The 20,030-nt window shown below is 40.2% G+C and overlaps 1 protein-coding gene across 1 annotated transcript; it reads right to left on the bottom strand.

Moving 5' to 3' along the window:
* Positions 1-3,924: 3,924 nt before the first annotated feature.
* On the bottom strand, positions 3,925-14,066 carry LOC139649682 (L-amino-acid oxidase-like). Its single transcript, XM_071526158.1, has 8 exons — positions 14,034-14,066; positions 12,897-12,953; positions 10,389-10,612; positions 9,833-9,945; positions 7,244-7,445; positions 6,757-6,825; positions 5,802-5,938; positions 3,925-5,378 (listed from the first exon to the last, which is right to left on the bottom strand). The coding sequence occupies exons 2-8, from the start codon at positions 12,943-12,945 to the stop codon at positions 4,571-4,573; spliced, it is 1,602 nt and encodes a 533-aa protein (XP_071382259.1). The 5' UTR covers positions 12,946-12,953; positions 14,034-14,066; the 3' UTR covers positions 3,925-4,570.
* Between the last annotated feature and the right edge of the window lie 5,964 nt (positions 14,067-20,030).

Raw genomic sequence — 20,030 nt, 5'->3', positions numbered from 1 at the left:
TGGAGGCATGGACGGAGAAATGAAGGGGAGGTATGGGAGAGATGGACGGATGGAGTAATTGAAGGAGTGGAGAGATATGGTGCACGATGTCAAATACTACTGTTGCCTGCAGTGGAGAGATGGATGGATAGAGGAGAGAAAGAAGCATTGGACAGAAGGGAAGAAGAAACAGAGGGATTAGCCGAGTTACCATCATTACATGAAAACTAAAAAGCTACCTGCAATGATGGAAAGACGGATGGACGGTTGGCAAAAGAAGTGATGGACAGAGGGAAAAAGAGACAGAGGGATGGGGGTAGTAGTGAGGGAATGGAGGGATGCATGATGATACATTCTGCAACCCACCTCTTCTCAGAGTCTAGATGGACGAAGAATGCAGGAGAGATACGAGGATGGAGTAAAAGAAGCTGTACAACGATGGACGCATGATGTCAAATTCTAGAAATCCCCCTTTCTCACAGTCTAGGATTAGTAGAATGACAGAGAGATATATGGAACAGACAGATGAAAGGTTAGAGGCGAGGAGGAAGAAAACAGAGGGCTGATGCCAAATGTCAGATATCACTGCTTAAACACCCACAATGGAATGGTGGATAGAGGGATCAAAGAAGCATCATGAATAAATGGATGAAAGATGGAGCTGGGGAGGCAATGGATGGGAAGATTAAACAAATTGTCACATATGCTCTGCCTTCTCATATTGTATGTAATAGACAAAATATGGGGTCTTCTAAATGGGCAATGAGTTAAAAAAGGTCTACGTCTTGGTTTGTCATTATCTGGTCCATGGACCTGGTCCATCCCACAGTTTTCTTCTGGTCTTTGTACAGTAAGCAACATTTGGTAACCAATATCAACTCTAGCAGCTGGTAGCTAACACTAGTTACCAATTATTATAGCTTGTCAGGGTGCCCTTGAGCAACGACTTTAACTCCAAACTAGTACAGCAGTAGAAGACTGTGGTTGTACTGGGCAGATCCCAGGTGTGAATGTGTGGAACTGTGTAAATATGAAGCAGGGAATTGCTAAAAAAAAAAAGAGTATATGCTCAGCCAACTTTCCCTGGATGTATTGTTTTTGCTGGTGTGGGTGGCACCTTTTTCTTTTTTTCTTTCAAATTCACAGATCAAGATGTGTCAGATACATTGCACTCTGGGATGGCAATGAAAAAAATCATGATATCAACCTGAGACATGGACTATTTTTAACCCATTGTCCATTGTTTGTACATTAGGATTGTCTGAATATGGAATGTTTTATTCTGTTTCAAGGATGCGATCATGGCATATTCTAGTAGTCTTTCTAAGTCTTAGGCAATAGATTCATCATTAGAAATGATTGCTTGACTTTGATTGATTGATTGATTGATTGATTGTCTGAATGATTGATTAATTTGGTTGATTGACACAGTAGCTTTGATGAGCAGCATCGTGTATCTATGCTTGGATTGAGTATTAATCTATTTTTCCTGAGAAATCTGCTGCAAGGAGAACACATCTATGAATTTATCCTATATATTTGTGAAAATACCTTTAATAATATCATAAATAATCTTTGCAGATCAAAATAATTAACTTATTTGGAATCAGTAACGTTTTCACACACTTGTCTTTGCCCGCCATCTCAGTAACGAAAATAAAAAGCCAGGGGAGGAAATTCTAGAATGTTTTGATTCATTCCGCGTTATTGCCAAGGATTCTAGAATGTTATAATAATTCTTTGAAGTGCTGTTGCTTGCCAGTACAATTCTAGATGTTCTGTCATCACCCATAAAAGGATACCTCAGTGTTCTAGAAGCATGCTTCTGTATTATGTGATTGTTACTGTTGACATCAAACAAACCACTCCTGTTTTCAACTTACTGAAAAGCTTCCATTTTACACATAGTATACCGTACACCCAAGTAGAGTTACAGTAAAGTTACAGTAAAGGGCATGTATGAAACAAAAGCAGCTAGAAGTGTGAAGTTGCAAAGCATTTACAGATTACTTTAAGAAAAGTGCTATACAATTATTTTTTATTATTTTTATCATTATTATTATTGTTAACAGACTGCAAAGCATTTACATCATGAGCCCTTAAACAATTATTTGAATGAACAAGAACAGAATGCATTTAGGTTACTCTCGGTAAAGTTCAGTTGGGCAGTTCACACCGGCATCAACAATATAAATATCTTTAGTACAGCCAATGCTACTGGTAGAGGAAGTGGTATCCCAGTCCATTATTTACACAATGTTGTCTATCAGTCTTTATTGAAGCAGGAATAAAAATAATCAATAATAATCAATAACTCAAACATTCTGTGTTCGCAATTGATCAAGCATTTTAGTATGTTGTATGCTTTGTATTTATGTAAATTATTACCTATAGTTATAATATGTACATTTCTTTCTTTCTTTCTTTCTTTCTTTATTTATTTATTCATTTGAACATTTCTATCTTGCCATTTGATTGTGTTCCACCATGTGCATTGAAATTCTTAAGTGCCCATTACATTTCTTCCTTTTATACATTTCATCTGTTAGGTTATTTCAAAACATGATTGTTGGTATTTGATAACTTTTGTATTGACTGTTCTAAGTGGATAAATCAACATTTACAGTTTTATTCTATTATTTTTCTTTGAAGGGAAGTTGTCATGTTGTGGGGAAAAAAGATTCTAGTTAGCCAGTTAACCAAAACTGGAAGTGGCCATCGATTTCAATAAAGAATGCTAACAATGTAACCAAACAACTTTTAGGGTAGCAAAAACACAAAAGGAAATTGTTTTTTTTTGAAACAATGTGACAAGTGCTTATTAAAGAAAAAGAACAGATTAAAATGAAAAATGTCAAAGTATTCCATAAAAGTAGAGTCCATGGAGTTTCCTTAATAATTTTGTGCCGATATTCAGTCTCAGAGTTCGATAAGGGCCTTGTTTGCTAGAAAATCAGCCTTAATGTCAGTAATCCATATGAATGTTATTTTAATGTTGACAAGATGGAATTGCCTTTTCAGTAACCTTAATTTGAAATTCACTGCAAACATAATTTAGAGTTACCATTTCAATCACAAAGAGTTAATTTCTAATAGGCTACACATCCATTTGGGGGAAGTTTGGTTCTGAAATGAATTATCCACAGTTGGAAAAATATGGTACTTAGGCCTACTCTTACTAATCTATAACCAAAATTAAATCATGTTGTGGTGTGTATAAAAAATAGTGTGATCCTGTTACCTGGCATGACAGAGGTAATACTGTAACACTACATTTTAGAGATATCAAACATTGAACTTCTGGTGATGATTTTTTTCCCCAAATGGATTTTTAGGGCTTTGGAATAGAACTCTTAAAATATTGATTCAATTCTTACAGTGTCACTTGCCTGCTCTTTCTCTCTCTGTATTTACTATCTGTCATGTCTGTTCACTGTTATAGACTGTCTCTTGCTACTCACACACACTCAGCACCGAAATAAAGCATTGATTCCTAAATGGCAGCCATTTGTTTGGTTGTGGTTTGGTTTTGTGATGATTTTGTGCACGAAAAGATGTTAATCTCAGTATGTTTACAATTTACATTGTAGGCATTTTGCTGATGCTTGTATCCAGAGCTACTTAACAATGAGTGAAAGGGTGAAATAACCTTAAATTATTGGCTTACCAAGTTTGCAAGTAACTGGTGGTAAGGTCAGGTCAAGTGTTAGAGCCACAGCACCCTGAGACATATAACAAATTATATCTGTGTCCCGTGATTGATCATGTATGATAGAGAAGTTTTAGGTAAGAAATATGCACCAAGGAGAGAAGGCAGAAAAGTGTTTAAATGATAGGTGGAGAGTGGGGAAAACTGATGGAATGATGTAGGAGTATATTGTAGATAAGTAGTTTAGTTGTTTGGACAAATGAAATTATTTTGTCTTTATTGTTGTGTACATTTTTGACAGCGAAATAAACACTTAATAGTTCAAACAAGTTTACTTGTGCAACCAGCAATGAAGGTGACTTTTAAACATTTGATGAAAAATAATTTGTATTTGTTATATACTCAACTCTGCATAGGCTACCTGATATGGTTGTTGTTAAGAATATCAAACATATTGTGATATGAAGTTTAGGCCATATTGCCCACCTGTAGGTGGAATATATAAATAGCTTAAAGGGGCAAAAAGTAAGGTTTTTTCTTCCCGATAGCACAAAATGACCATAATGTATTTTTGCATTGTATTTTGCATTTTCAACTGCTCAAAGATGGAGAACAGTACTATGAGCGAGCAGTCACCGTTGCAAGGCATTTGGAAGGCTAAAACCCCTCATTCTCAAGCCAAAAAAGCAAATTACAAAGCATTATTATTATGTTGTTTGCCTACTGGTTGTCAGTAGAGGACAATCTATGACAAGGGTCATAGATTACTTAATGCCCTTAATAAATATATATATAATTCATTATAACTTCAAATTTGAGAAATGAGAGAAAATAGCTGCAATAGAAATAGTACATTTTGTCTCCTGGCAATATAAATTAGATATTGGATTTCATTATTGCTCTTCATTATCCTTGATCGCCCTGGACTCCACACTCAAGATCCTAGAGCTCTTCTCGGCCTTGAGTTCCAGTTGATTCAGTGTTCAAGGGTCTCACGTTGTTGATGTTCTTGGCAGCCCTGATTGCAGATTTCATTGCTGTCTCGATCCAAGCATGAGGTAAGGCCGTGTGTTCGCCAGCAAAGTGCACCCTACCCTCGTGTTGGAAGAGCTCCTTAGCATAATCCAAGTGTTGGTAGGGAGTGAAGAGAGCGAAAGCACCCAGGCTGTAAGGGTCCGCGCTCCACTTCTTCACCAAGACTCCTGTGCAGAGAGACCTGACCTGCTCACCGTGGATCAGCACCAAATCCTTCAGAACCAGCTCTTTCAGGTCTTCGTCGCTTGCGCCTTGGAAGAGGAGGGAGTCATCAGACCAGGTGTAGGAAGTCAAGAGGACGCCAATGGTCTTATTGTTTGGGAAACTGTGGCTGGGGTAGTAGATGTAACGTGAGGGCCGGTCGGTGATGCTCTTCCCTCCTCTGATGCCGTCCTCCTCCCAGAACCTCTTCCTGAAGGTGAGGATGATTTTAGTGGAGCTGTCATAGTGGACCGACCTCAGGGCCTCCATCTTGTGGGTGGAGAGAGGGGGCTGGAAGTCGATGAAGAGGGCCGCCTTGGCTGTGGTTGTTACCAGGACAAAGTCAGCGGGCAGGTGGGACAAAGAGGATTGGTTGCCCTCCTGATACGATATGGTTACACCTTTATCTGATTGGCTGATGCGTTTGACCTTAGAGTTGAGGAGGATGGTGGATTTGAGGACGCTGAGAAAAGCTTGGGGGAGGAGATCTGTCCCGCCGGTCACTTCATCGTATCTTAGAAAGCAAAAAGACAAATTCAAATTCTTGTATACATGCACAGAGAGAAGTTTATTGGCTATGTTGTCTGCCATTTTTGTCTTTGGGGATTAGCAAGGACAGATTTTATAGAATACTAAATTAATATACCATCAAAACACTGCTTGGGGTTAGGAAGAGGAAAGAGGGGGTGTAGCATGTTTTAACATCACATTTAATCCACTGAAGATGTGTCATTTAAAAAAAAAAAAGCACAGAACAGTGACAAAAGCCAGTGTTGGATGTTTGGTCTGAAGAAGAGGGAGGAGGGAGTGTAGCACATTTTAACATCACATTTCATCCCCTGATTTGCTTGATACGTCGCCTGTTCTGGCAAGGGATTTTAATCTTGAATAACTCAAGATGTGTCATTTTCGGATGTGTCTGGATGTTTGGTCTTACTTGACGTTGTCGCTGACATCAGTCTGGTCGTAGATCATCTCGGAGAGTGCCGTGTACAGGAGGCTGTTTTCATTCAGCAGGTCTCCAATCATCCTCACCGCTTCTCGACTCAGACCACCTTCTTCTATCAGATACTCCTGTGAAAAAACCCAAATGTTTTCCACATCGTACAGCGGAATGGCTCTATACAACATTTGTATTTAAGACTTTACAGACTGAAAAGGCCTGAAATGTAAAAAAAAATAAAAAGTAAAAAAAACATGGTGAAGTTTTCAAAAAACATGGTGAGCCGTGATGATGCCGCACTAGGAAACTTTGCACATTGGCTGCCCCCAATGGCAATGAGAGGTGCTTGTTTTCTGGGTTTTGTGCTTCAAAATCCAGAAATCATGTAACGTGATGTCGGTAAACTAAATGTCTTCTTCTTAAGTGAAGAGATTTGCCCATCGTTGGTGAGTCCAGCATTCTCTGGACAGAGTGCTTGCCTGCTGTGGTTTAGGAGGCACTTTAGCACTTCAGTACTTAAGTACTTTAGCACTTAGTACTAAAGTACTTTTTGTACTTAAGTTTTGACTCATCACTTCCTTTGCAGCGAGAAGATTTTCCTCAATTCATCATTTCCTGTGCATCTAAAATTCCTGCCAGTGGCCATACCCAATACCTGAGTTTCATCTGGGCAAACAGGGCAAATCTACAGCGATAGGACCCTTTTTCTATTGCAGCCACATTTTGTGATTTAGGCTGATAAAAATTATTGTCTAGATTTAAATATCCGGATTAAAAACATTACAAGCAACCAATCCTAGGAGTGCAAGGGTCAAAGTTACAGCATCCAGATAATCAGTGGAATACTAGCACTACTTAGGTATAATGGAGTAGTGAAAAATAAAATGGAAATATAAATTGTACAAGAGAAATAGAAAGCAATTTCTTATGTAAAAAGTCATTGCTTTACCTTCACAGAATAGTGGTCATATTTTTTCAATGCAGCACAGCAGCCATGTGCCTTCACTTCATCTTTCACCTGCAAAAAATATCATTTGCATTAAGATGTCACTTGCAGTGGTGTTCAGTTTACACACAATGACCCATAAGCTCCAATCGCCTATGGGTCAAATCCATGAAATAACCCATTTTACATTTTAGGCATTTAGCTGATGCTCTTATCCAGAGTGTCTTATAATGAATGAACAGGTAGGAGTTCAATGGGTTCAGTATCTTGCTCAAGGACACTTTGAACGGGCAAAAGGTTGTTGATGGAAACCAAATTTGAAGGAATTAAACTTGTGACCTTCCAGTTATACAGGATTCTTTCTAACCACTATACCGCTGCTCCAATTCTCTCTCTCTCTCTCTCTCTCTCTCTCTCTCTCTCTCTCTCTCACACACACACACACACACACACACACACACACATCATCATCCCTCCCTCTTTCTCGTACCTTCTGCAAAGCCTGCTGTAACAGGTCATCGGCTGACTTCCCCTTCTCGCTTTCCGTCACATTGTATTTCAGGATGTCAGGGTCTTCTTGTACTGCAAACGTCCTCCTCCGCAGCCCGTTCACCAGGTAGAAGGTATTGCTGTCTTCCATGATGAATTCATTTAGCTTGATCCCCAGTTCTTTAGAAAACCAGTGGACAATGCTGTTGAGAGAGGAGGTGATGGTAGCCCAGAGGTTAGTGGAGCGGGTTTGTGATTGGAAGGTTGGGTAAACTGGAAAAATCTGGGCTGGGACAGTGAACAAGTAATGTTCCCTCTCGTCCTCAATAAGTACGTAGTGTTGAGGTGATCTTGAGCAAGATATTTAATGGTGCTAGGTGTAGCATTTTGATATCAATACATCATGGGTCGACCAGGTGGCTCAGTGGGCTAATCCCGCATTTATGTCATATGGGAAGAAGTGTAAGAATTGGATCACATCTTGTTGTTACAACAGGATTTTTATTAATTTAAAACCAACCATAAACAAACAGCAGCAGTCATTATTCACTTTTTGCCTGCCCAGTGACAAAAAGTCATGGCGGAACCACACTGCACCGCATCAAGTTCCTGGTTCAGGCAGTCTATGATGTCCTCCCCAGTCCTTCCAACCTTCAGTGCTGGGGCTTAGTGGATACTCGTTTGTGTCCGCTATGCCCAAGAAGGGGCACTCTTGAGCACATCTTGAGCTGCTGCCCAAAGGCTCTGGAATAAGGTAATTACCGTTCGTAGCATGGCTATGTGCTTTCCTGAATTTCCCCAAGGGGATCAATAAACTGCTATCTTATCTTATCTTATCTTATCTTATCTTATCTTATCTTATCTTATCTTATCTTATCTTATCTTAAGACCATTGCAGAGACCATCTGCCATCAACATGAGCAAGAGATCCAAGCCCACGGAGCAGACCATAAGATTAATCAGAAGCCAAGTTCAACATCAAAAGCAGCTGCTGGGCTTCTCAAGACCACCCACTACTGGCAGCTGGTGATAGACTTGGGCAGGCAACTCAGGTTTCCTCAGCATACCCATAACCCCTTAGACACGATATTCTCCTTGCGTCAGAGTCAGCAAAGTGCATCGTCATGCTGGAGCTAATCGACTGGGTGGAGGAGGCCTTTGATTTAGCCTGGTTAGAAAAAGCTGGAAGGCTAGGTGTGTGCCTGTGGAGGTAGGATGCAGAGGCTTTGCAGGGCAGTCCTCCTGCAGGGCCTACGGTGCACTTGGCATTACAGGGGCAAGTAAGAGAAGGACCATCTACAGCAACACAGAGGCTGCTGATAAAGCCTCCAGATGGTTATGGACAAAAAGAGCAGATCCATTGTAGGTTGCTAGTTAGGGCACAAGTTCAGGCCTGATCAACCTCAGCCGGGGTGAGAGAGGGACACCCTTGACTGGGTGAGGATGTCTTATGTTGAAAGACCTGAACAATGACCCTAGGTTACATCAGTGATCATGTGCCCTAGCAAAGCATTGAAAGATGTATCATTTCAACTGTAAGTAGATTTGATTGTATTACTGGTAATTTAGATTTTTATTGTCTTGGACTGCAGACATTGGTGGATTGGCTGCAGTGTTTACCACTTGTGTTGACACACTTCCTCAATGTGTGATGCCAAGAGGAAGAAATCGGAGTCACAAAAAAGTCCCATTTATCCTACTTGTAATTGCCACTAGGAGGTTGACGTGACTGGTTGGGAGGTCATATCGTTAAGTCTGATATTACATGAATGCAACATAAGGTGCATACCATGTAAACATGACTTCCTGGGTTCAAATCTGTCCCTGGACCTTTGTCGCATGTCATCCTCCTCTCTCTCCCTGTCTTAGCTGTCTCTCTCTACTTTGAACAATCTAATAAAGGCAAAAATGCCAAGAATAAAATCTCAAAAACTTCAGTAAATCATTACCACATTCATTTTGAGAATTTAGGTACAGGTACATTTAAGTACAGGACTATTAGCGAGAAGACTGGTAGCCTCTACACTGTATTTTAAATTGTGTGCAGATTTTGTAGAAAATCTGCTGTTTTGCTTTACGGCACAAAGGGAGTTTGCTTTACAGCACATAATCTTTTTATTTGGGGCAAAACATCACATTTCAGGGGACAATGGAGCAACGATGACAGACAATGTGTGGAACTGTAAGAATGTGACATTGTGAATTGAGCCATTAAGAACAAATGGCATGCTTGAAAATGCACAAATGTTCTTATTCTTCTTGGATTTTCTGGTGATGAAATTTGAGTTTCTGTAGGTGGCACTCTTTACTTTGTCTGTTCAGCCATAGTGGCTATCACTGCTCATGCTAACTAGTGCTTCTTCCTTTTATTCCACACCAACTGTAAACGTAAAGCACATCACTTCCTGTATAGCAGAGTATTTTTGCTGAGAAAGTGCTACCAGACACTGGGTGTTTAGAACAGACAGCTTTCATCAATATAGGTTGGATCATTGTTGTGTTATAGCAATTGGAAATAGAGAGGATCAAAACAGACGTTTATTTATATGAAAATATCACAGATTATTACTTTGAGACAAGTTTTACTCACCGGTGATAACTTGGGATCCTCATAGCCCCCAGGTCGGCATACCAGTTCTCTTTTGTATTTCTGTAGGTGTGCACCCGTCCTCCAACACGACCATCAGCCTCTAATATGGTTACCTTGTTCAAACGACACAAAATCGAGGTAAGTCACATAATGTTTGGAGAGTGGTGAGCCGTGGTTACCAGGGACACACCACCATGTTGGAGGAGTGACAGTATAAGGAAACATTGTATCGAGTATTGTTAGCATTTCTTCCTCTCTATCTAAATGCAACTAATACAAATATTGATTAAAATAAACAATTTCATGCATATAGTCTTATTCTTACTACTACAACTACTACTATTACTTCTAATAATAATACTAAATATACTATGGTTGCAGTTTGTTCCAAAATTAAATATCCCGATTTGAAAAAAAGTTACACCTCCCATAAAATCATTGATAGCACAAAAATTAAAACAAATTTTGGTTCTTTTTTAAAGAAATAGTAGGTGATGACTTTAGTTGACAAAATTAGTATAGCACCAGTTTTAAAGTTACAAAGTGCTGCATGTACCTTATGCCCTGCATCCTGCAGTAATTTGGCAGCCGTCAGTCCAGCCATTCCAGCCCCAACAATAACAACACGCTGTGGTTTATCTGTGTGGGGAAGACCTGTCTTTACAGTCTGCAGCAGCTCATCATAGTCTTTGTCCTCCAGGCATTTAGCCAGACTGTCTTTTAGGGTGACATCTCCGGCACTATATTGGTGCATTATGAGCACTAGTACAGTGAGAGGAACTGGAAACACAGAGATAAAATACAACAATTACTCCAAAATGGAACTCAAATATCAAGCATCTTTTCTTACTTTTATTGATTCAGGGATATATGATTTGGTGTGCTTGCTCTTTTTATAGAGCATAGTTGCCACAGTGCCGAGGGCTTCAAGAGCCAAAATCAGGTCGAGCAACTACAAGTGAGACATTTCACTGTTCTTAACCTGGATGCTATGAAACTTCATCATGGCATTGCAAATAAAAAATGTTTTTTCCTCCAAATTAAATCTGTTCTTTGAGTAAGAGATAATGTACAGCGAGGCGGTCATTACATCACAGCAAGCCCCAATAGGGTGAATCAAGAATCAAGAATCTTGATCGCCCTGAAGGGGATAATTTTGCAATAATGACCAGCTTTCTGTACATTATCCTTCTTCTTATTATGTTTATTTACCAAAGACATTAAACATATGATATTGATTTAAAATGATTTTATCACTAGCCAAAATAATTTACAAGCTTCCGCCAAAAAGCTACTTCAAGAGGACTGGACTGTCTGCAGTAACCAAGGAGTAATGTCTTTTTGACACATGGGACCCTATTTAAACGATCCATGGCCCATGGTCTAAAGCACATGGCGCAAGTGCATTTAGGGCGTGTCCAAATCCAAATTGCTAGTTAAACAATGTGGCCGCAAAGTAAGGCGCAAGGTGCAAAGGGGTTGTACTAAGTCCCTTAATTAATCATAGGTGTGTTTTGGGCATAACATGAACTCAACCAATTAGAGTGTCATCTTCCATTCCCTTTAAGAGCCAGGTGCGCTTGCACCTTGGCGCATTGCTATTTAAATGGCGGATCTGGGCTGTGCTTTTTACATATTTACAGTGTTGTTTTTCTTGGTTGTAGGTTGCGTATTTAGCAATTGGCAATGTGTGATGATGGTTAACGGGACATGTACGTTGCACATTTGGCACTGCGTAATGGCGAAAGCATATGGCAATTTGGCAAAAAAATACATGTCAGGTATGAAGTAAAGTGCTAATTTTCATAGTAGATGATCCTATTTTTCTCCGAGAGAGAGAGAGAGAGAGAGAGAGAGAGAGAGAGAGAGAGAGAGAGAGAGAGAGAGAGAGAGAGAGAGAGAGAGAGAGAGAGAGAGAGACGCATCTTACTATCTGAATAATGCGGCCTTTAAATAGCAGGAAGATACTGCGCCAGACTTTAGACCAGGTTTTTGTTGGTCAATGGCGCAATCGCTTTCCGCTGCCTCAAGATAGCAATGCGCCAACAGTGCGCCTGACCACACCTCATTTTAAGACCAACACGCCCATGGGCGCACAGATGGGCGCAAGTACATTTGCTATTCAAACAACGTGGGCGCTGGGCGTGAAAATGACAACTGCGTCGGTCGGAAAATAGCAATGACACGTGCGCTGCCCTTTGTGCCGCTTTGCGCCGGGTGTAAGATAGGGCCCAAGGTGTTGGCTGTTAATTTGAAATCAGCAAATTTGACTGGACTTCTTTATGCAGAGTGATATTATTAGCTGTGAAACACTAGCCTGCATTGCATTTACAGGCATTTAGCAGATGATTTACAGTGAGACCAACAGTAGAAGTTTCAGTTCCAATTAAAAGCAACCAATAGTGCGTACATGGGTCAAACCAACATTGTCTAGACATTAGTTCACAAATATTCCTATAAAATCTCTTTATTTCATCATGTAATGATAAACACCAAACTGTACCACTGAAAACACTCTTGCCGCTGAAAAGCAGAAGTATAACCACAGATCTACAATGAGTCATATCCGCAGACTAGGAGTAGCTCATGCAATTCACCAGAAGAAATTTGCACTAAGAGCATGTGCTCTTTTTCAACACCATCATGTTTCACATCCATATAGCTACATTCACAATGGGAGCTGCCCTGTACAACCAATGTTCTATTGGTGGCCATGGAGCGGCTCGCACCTGGAGCTCTTGGGGGTTCAATGCCTTGCTTTAGTGCATCTCAGTGATTTTTAACAGGATGGGGGAGTTGAATGGGTAATGTTCTCCGCTCTGATTATCTCAGCTGATCCGAGAATTCTAACCGGCAATCATCTGCTCACAAGCCGGCTTCTCTAACCCGCTACACTTCTGCCATCAAGTAAAATTTGATACCTACATGAGTGGGACAGTCCAATATGTCAGTTGAGGTGAGCTGTTAATTTTTGAGTAAGAGTTTGGAGTTCTAAAACATCCCTCCAATATTTTGTTTTGGAAAAAAAAAAGAAAAGAAAAGAATATTGCCACAAAATACTTACATAACTTCCATTGCATCACATGTGGGGCCATCTCAATTAGAAACCTCATCTTCCCTTCTTCATTGGTGGCATGAATAGGAGGAACATGAACAGAAACATACACAAGACAAACGCAGGGATGCAAATGATCAGCTGATTCCTTCAATCCTGGAAAGTAACTGTATGCAGAAACCTCTCTGTCTTTTTATTGTGATTGACATTACATTTACATTTTTAGGCATTTTAGTTGCTCTTATCCAGTGAGTGTAAGCACTAACTTCAGTAAGTTTTTTTTTTTTTTCACCCATACTTTTTTATAGAACAGGAGAAACACAAAAACATACAAGGCCCACTGCTGTCACACTGCATATAGTTCGTATTATTTGTATATTTTCAGTTTTCATTCATTTTTTCTTTGTCTCACTATGATCTGCTGCTGCTATTTTGCACACACTCATATTGCATATGTCATACATTTTATTCATACATTTCTACAGGAGAAACACAAAAACATACAAGGCCCACTGCTGTCACACTGCATATAGTTCGTATTATTTGTATATTTTCAGTTTTCATTCATTTTTTCTTTGTCTCACTATGATCTGCTGCTTTGTCTCACTATGATCTGCTGCTGCTATTTTGCACACACTCATATTGCATATGTCATACATTAATAATTATATAATATAATTATTTGTTCAATTCCTTCCTCTAATTTCTAATGTGCTATATAACTACTATATAATTTCATGGTTCTGTTTTGGAAACTCTCTTTCTCTATTTTCCCTATAATGAGTACATAATGTAAAGGCTCTTTCCAGGAAACTTCCTACGAAATTAACAGTTCCTTTCTAGGAAATTATTAGGAAATTGTGGACCCAGAAAATAAAGTGCTACTGTTGCATATAATACTATAATAATAAAGCGTTATCTACCCTATTAGTATTTGCTGCTGCAATGACCTGATTTCCCCATGAGGATCAATAAAGTTTCATCTATTCTTATATAGTATCACATTTTGAAAAAGAAGTCTTCATTCATCCAGCAGAGCAAAAAAACTGAGACAGAGATTTTATTGTCACTCAGTGAGAGATAGCGGCTATAAATATTGCATAAAATCGATAAAATAAGAAAATAAATTAAAGTGAGTTTTCTTACCCTCTGTGTCAAAGGCCAGGACCTTGATGGTCAATATCCACCCTTACAGTATCTTGAAGTAGAATCATAATCCTTTATATACTTTCCCTCGATGCTGTAACTGGTTCTCATCTGACTTGCCTCGCCGCAAGGTGCATGACCCTCTGCCCTTTTATTTTCAACAGGGTTTGGTCATTGAAGTTTTTGCTGGGAAATCAAACTCATGATATACAAGCTTATAGGAAATCAGGCGTGACCGTCTAGAGTTACTGGTCAAGTCCCATGATCAAGAAAAATTCACTACTGCTTATGTGGCAAAGTGGCTTCACGCCATTCACGACTATGTGTTATCTTAGGGGAAATTTGACAGTAATGAATCACACAGTGGGAAATTACGGCTTTTGTTTTCTATTTGACTTCCTTTGAATCCATCCAGGAAAGGTTTGCTGAGCACACCCTGCTTCACATTCATACAGTTCCTACATTTTGTCACTGTTTTGTCACAGGTAAAAACATTGTATCTCCAAAATGTCAGCTTTTCACTTACCTGCTCTTTCTCTTTGTATTTAAAATTTGTCTGTTTCTACTCGCACACACTCAGCACTTAAACAAAGCATTGATTCATGAATGGAAGCCATTTGTTCGATTGTGGTTTGTTTTTTTGATGATTTTGTGCATGAAAATATGTTTATCTCTATATGTATAGCTTCAAGGGGCAAAAAGTCGATTTTTTCCTGCCCCATTGCACAAAATTACCTTAATATATTTGCAAGGGTTGTGGGAGAACGCTGCGGGAGAAGAGTGCTATGAATGAGCAGCTTGTGTTGCAAGGCATTTCGGCTTTGTTTTCAAGCTGTTTTCAAAAAAGCAAATGACAAAGCAGTATTATTATGCTGTTGCAATTCCTACTGGTTGTCATGTAAGGGATAATGCCCGACGAGGTGTCCATTATCAGGAATTAATGGACGACCGGGAGGCCAGAACCGTCCGACGCTTCAGCGGAGTCCATTAATTCCTGATTATGGACACCTCGAAGGGCATTATCCTGCTTATACCATGGTCACTTGCCAAAGAAAAAAAAATTAAGACCATTCATTTATATTTTCATGTTTTTTCGATCAAAATCTAAAGTTTTTCACAAGCCATAACTCAGTTTCCCTGGTAACACCTGAGGGTTTGACTAATACCTGGAACAATCATTACCATCCCATAAGGTTCTTATGCAATGGAAACGTTGTTCACTGCTCCAGTAAATAGGACGAACCTTAGATAGGACTTGGCAACGGGAGATATTTCTAGCCCGCTCAGCTCATAGAACCCTTTGGCTCAGCTATGAGCCAGAAAGCTAACGTTATGCTAGCAACATTCAAAGTCAATAACATTGCGTATGGTTGACAAAGAGTAAGTATAATTTGACAGTATGTTTAACAACAAGACTAGCTAGCTATCCAGCCATGTCATTGTCCCCAAATCAATATCAAGATTTTCACGAACAAATGAGATAGGCCATGTCTCTGTCGGCCGCAGCCTGAAGTAGCGAGTTGAATAGCCAATGGGATGTGAGATGATCGCTTACCGTATGTGACACAAAGTATCAGTAAGTTCAGAGGGGCAGTGTACTTCTTGCAGCTTGTGTGTTACAGTCGCCATCCTGTGGTGTTCAGAGGATGAGGCACTATGCTATGTTTACTCATTTTAGATACAGGCTGATGCTACGTAGCCAGTGAACAGTCAGTTTCACTGGAACTACTTAGTAGGTGTCCATTATCAGGAATTAATGGACACCCTGCAGCCAATCAGAATCGAGTATTCAACCAGACCATGGTATAACAGAGGTTGACAAAGGTCATAGATTACTTAAACCTGCAAATAAATCACTTATTTGCATGTTTAAGTAATCAAACCTTATAACCAATCCTGAAACTAATGTGTGCTATGTATTGTGATGTGAATGGTAGGGTGAATTGTTGAACTTACCACCATTGGACCGACAAGTAATGAACTAATGAACATCATGTGTGACTGAACGTCAGGTGTGACTGATTGCACAGCCTGTGGGACTCTGGGACAAAGAGAAAGGGGAGAGCCAGGCATTGTGTGTAGAACTGGGGAGCGTGCTGTTGTGTGTGGCTGCGTTCACTCCGGGAGAGGGAGGGTGTTGTTCGCAGTTGTTTAGGGCTGCCGGCGACGAAGCTAGATACGATAGGGGGTTAGCGAGTTCCTGGGTCAGGAGGGGAGGTCTGCCGCCTCCTTTAGCTGGTTAGGGCTGGGGCTTTAGGAGCGCAAGCCGCCGCCACTCTCCAGCCTTGCTGCCGCCTCCGGCATGCCACCATTGGCCTTCTCTGCCTGTCCACCTGCTGCGCCGTCCGACGAAGCCGCGGTCCCCCGGGGATTTGGACGGTGTCACAAGCCTAGACCCCGGGGGGGGGTCTTGCCGACCGCGCAAATTTAGTATATGTTAATTTGTATGTACAGTGTATTTGTTTGTGCATTTTATTAGAGTGGGGACCGGACAGAAGCTGGGGCGGGGTTGAGTTAGGCCCCGGGTAGGGGGGGCTTATTGGTCTCACCCTTATTCTTGTAATTTAGAAGTGCGATTCCACTGTGTGTAGTGTGATGGGTTTTCATGCATTTCCAGAAGTCTGTAGTGATGTGCTCTTATGATGTGTGTTTTGCATCCCTTGATGGTGGTGTGTACATTTTCATAGTGTGGCCAGTCCTGGCTTCCCCCCAAGTGTGGTAGCTCTCCTGCCTAGTCAAACTCCGGGGACCCTTTTCTTAATTGATGTTAATATAATAAAGATTTTCATTTTATCCGTTATTCCTTGTGGTCGAGTGTTGTTTGTTCTGAGGTCTCTGACATTTCCCCCACACGATCCCTGGTTTCTGGTAGCCTTTGCTGGCCTGGAGTCAAACCCAAATTCATTACAGTATTTTCACATTTGATAGTTCAAAGTAGAGATAGACAGGAAAGACTGGGAGAGAGAGAGAGGGGGGATGACATGCAACAAAGGTCCTGGGCCAGATTCGAACCCAGAAATTTGCATTTACATGGTACGCAACTTAGACCACTGAGCCACCCGGACGCCCCAAGTGTGCCACTTTGTTGATGTTCTTGGCAGCCATGATTGCAGATTTCATTGCTGTCTCGATCTAAGCATGAGGGAAGGCCGTGTGTTCCCCCAGCAAAGTGCACCAAGAGCACATCCAAGAGCCAAAATCAGATACAGCAACTACAAGTGAGACACTTCACTGTTCTTTACCTGGATGCTATGAAACTTTCCAAATCAGTTCTGTTCTTTGAGGAAGAGATAATGTACAGGGAACCGGTCATTATATCACAGGAAGCCCCAATAAGGTGAATCAAGAATCAAGAGCTTGATCGCCCTGAAGGGGCTTATTTTGTAATAATGACCAGCTACCTGTACATTATCCTTTTTATTATCTGCTTATGTCTATTTACCAAAGACATTAAACACATGATATTGATTTAAAATTATTTTATTATTAGCCACAATAATTTACAAGCTTCGGCCAAAAAACGACTTCAGCTGGACTGGACTGTCTGCAGTAACCAAGGAGTAACCAAGGAGTAACCAAGGAGTTTTTGAAACAAGGTGTTGCCTGTTAATTTGATTAGACGTCAACAAAAATTGACTGGACTTCTTTCTGCAGAGTAATGTGATGTGATAGATGTGAAACAGCAGTCTGCATAACATATAGAGGCATTTGGCAGATGCTCTTATCAAGAGTGACTTATGAATCCAACAGTAGAAGAAGTTTCAATTCCAACATCACAAGCAACCAATAGCGAGGAGTGCAAGGGCCAAACCCACATCTAAATGTCACACCATGTCATAAATATTTCTGTAAAATCCTGTAAAATGTCGCTGAAAAAGCAGAAGTGTAACCATAGCTCTACAATGAGTCATAACTGCAGACAGGGAAGAGCCAAGTAAGAGAAAACACCATCAACACTATTTCAACACCACCTGCTGCACATTCATAGAGTTACACAAATTCACAATGGGAGCTGCCGAGTACAACCGGTGTTCTACTGTTGGCCACGGAGCAGCTCCCACCTGGAGCTCTTGGGGGTTCAGTGCCTTGCTTAAGGGCATCTCAGTGGTTGTTGAGCATTACCCATTCAACAATCCCACCCAGATTATCCCAGTTGATCCGGGAAGTCAAACCTGCAGACAAGCCTGCTTCTCTAATCCTCTACGCTTCTGCCATCAAGTAAAAGTCGATATCTACACAATAAAGGGACATATATTCCAGTTCAGATGAATTTTATTTCATTATTTCATCATTTTCTTATTGAAAGAAAATAATATTTCTACTAAATACTTACATAACTTCCATTGCATCACATGTGAGGCCATTTCGATTAGAAAACATGTCTCGTCTTCTTCACTGGTGGCATGAATAGGAGGAACAGGAACAGAAACATACACAAGACAAATTTGAGGATGCAAATGATCAGCTGTTTCCTTCAATCCTGTAAAGTAACTGTATGTGTCTGACAGAAACCTCTCTGTTATTTTACTGTGATTGACATTGCATTTACACTTACATTTTAGGCATTTAGCTACATTTTAGGCATTTAGCTGTCTCTTATCCAGAGTGACATAGAATGAGTGCAGCAGCAGAAGCTTAACACTCTGGACACTGCACTCTTTTTATACACAGAGAGAATTGTATAACATTACTTCTCCTGTCCTTGTGATGTGTGTATGATGTGTCTTGTTTCGGTCACTGGCTTTCTTTCTCATGACCCTCAACTGTGAAACGAACCATGTTTGTAAAGCACTTTTTGTTACATTGTTGTATGAAATGTGCTACATAAATAAAATTTGATTTGATTTTGAAGGGTCAGAACCACAGCACCCTAACAATAGATAATATATATTCCTGTGAGAAGGACATAATGTCATTGACCTGTGCCAGGCTGGAAGCAACTATGTTAAAATCTATATTCGCTATTGATTTGCATTATGGAAGTGTTTGTGTGAATTTCTGCCCCCTAAAAAATACAATATCTGTCTCCCATAGGTAGAAACTGTTGCATTAATCTGAGACCAAACCAAACCATTGCTAATGCATTACAAAATGTCCCAAATAAATAAATAAAAATACCTTCACTGGGAATATCAGACACAGTTTAGAAAATGTTTTGGAAACATGTGTTTTTAGGCCCATAATAACAAAATGCAACTTTAAAGGATAAGTTTGGCGATGTTGGACCTATAAATAATTTGTCTCTTAAATACCTGTAGTACTTGGACCCGCAGAGAATGCTGGCTCCAGAGTCAGCTGTCAGTAGAAACAGCGAGCTGCTAAATGAGTCCAATCACGGTTTTGTCAAAATATCTCCAAAAAAGCCGTTTGTAGGCTCCATAGGAGAGTTAAGTGTAAACAGAAAAATTGTGAAATACATAAATTAAAATTAGCTCCTATTTCATGACACAATTCCACCACCAAATCACAGAACTATTTTTCTCTGCCACAGCACAGACTGCTGTGGGGTGAAAGGTCGTTATGGCGGAGTGATCTAGTTTTGGACGGTCAGTTCAGGAGATGATCCACTGAGTGGAAATGGTGCCGCTGCTTTCCGGCCTGTGAATATAGCCAAGGCACCATCCACTCAACTTGAAGTGGAAAAATTTAAAATGCCTTTATTGCATTAACAAGTTCTATATACATAACATGATTGAAAAACTAACTCTGATGCTTTTTGGAGTTTTTGAATTTTCATGTCCTGTAAATGGTCAGTAAATGTTCTGTATATAGAACTTGCCAATGCAATAAAGGCATTTTATTTTTTTTCACTTCAAGTTGAGTGCCTTGGCTTCTCTCATCAGTGGCTCCAGTCCCATCGTCTTCAATTCTTATTTGAATGGCTTTCCAGATGCATGACTCTCTCCTCATGTGCACACACACATACATACATACATACATACATACCTACATACATACATACATACAAACACTCCCGTAGTAATGAGTGCATTTCAC

Source organism: Centroberyx affinis, unplaced genomic scaffold, assembly GCF_046629955.1.
Source record: "Centroberyx affinis isolate AG114_WGS23_722 - 3 ecotype Tasmania unplaced genomic scaffold, CSIRO-AGI_Caff_v1 ptg001387l_1, whole genome shotgun sequence".
In the NCBI taxonomy this organism is placed as follows: Eukaryota; Metazoa; Chordata; class Actinopteri; order Beryciformes; family Berycidae; genus Centroberyx; species Centroberyx affinis.
This window is presented reverse-complemented; position numbering and strand designations above follow the sequence as displayed.

Excerpts from the sequence above, each read along its gene's own strand:
- LOC139649682 (XM_071526158.1), bottom strand. The coding sequence starts at position 12,945 with ATGAGGTTTCTAATTGAGATGGCCCCACATGTGATGCAATGGAAGTTA. Across the intron at positions 9,946-10,388 it reads TGCAGGATGCAGGGCATAAG|GTAACCATATTAGAGGCTGA; the intron begins GTACATGCAGCA and ends CGTTTGAACAAG. Across the intron at positions 6,826-7,243 it reads TACAGCAGGCTTTGCAGAAG|GTGAAAGATGAAGTGAAGGC; the intron begins GTACGAGAAAGA and ends TATTTTTTGCAG.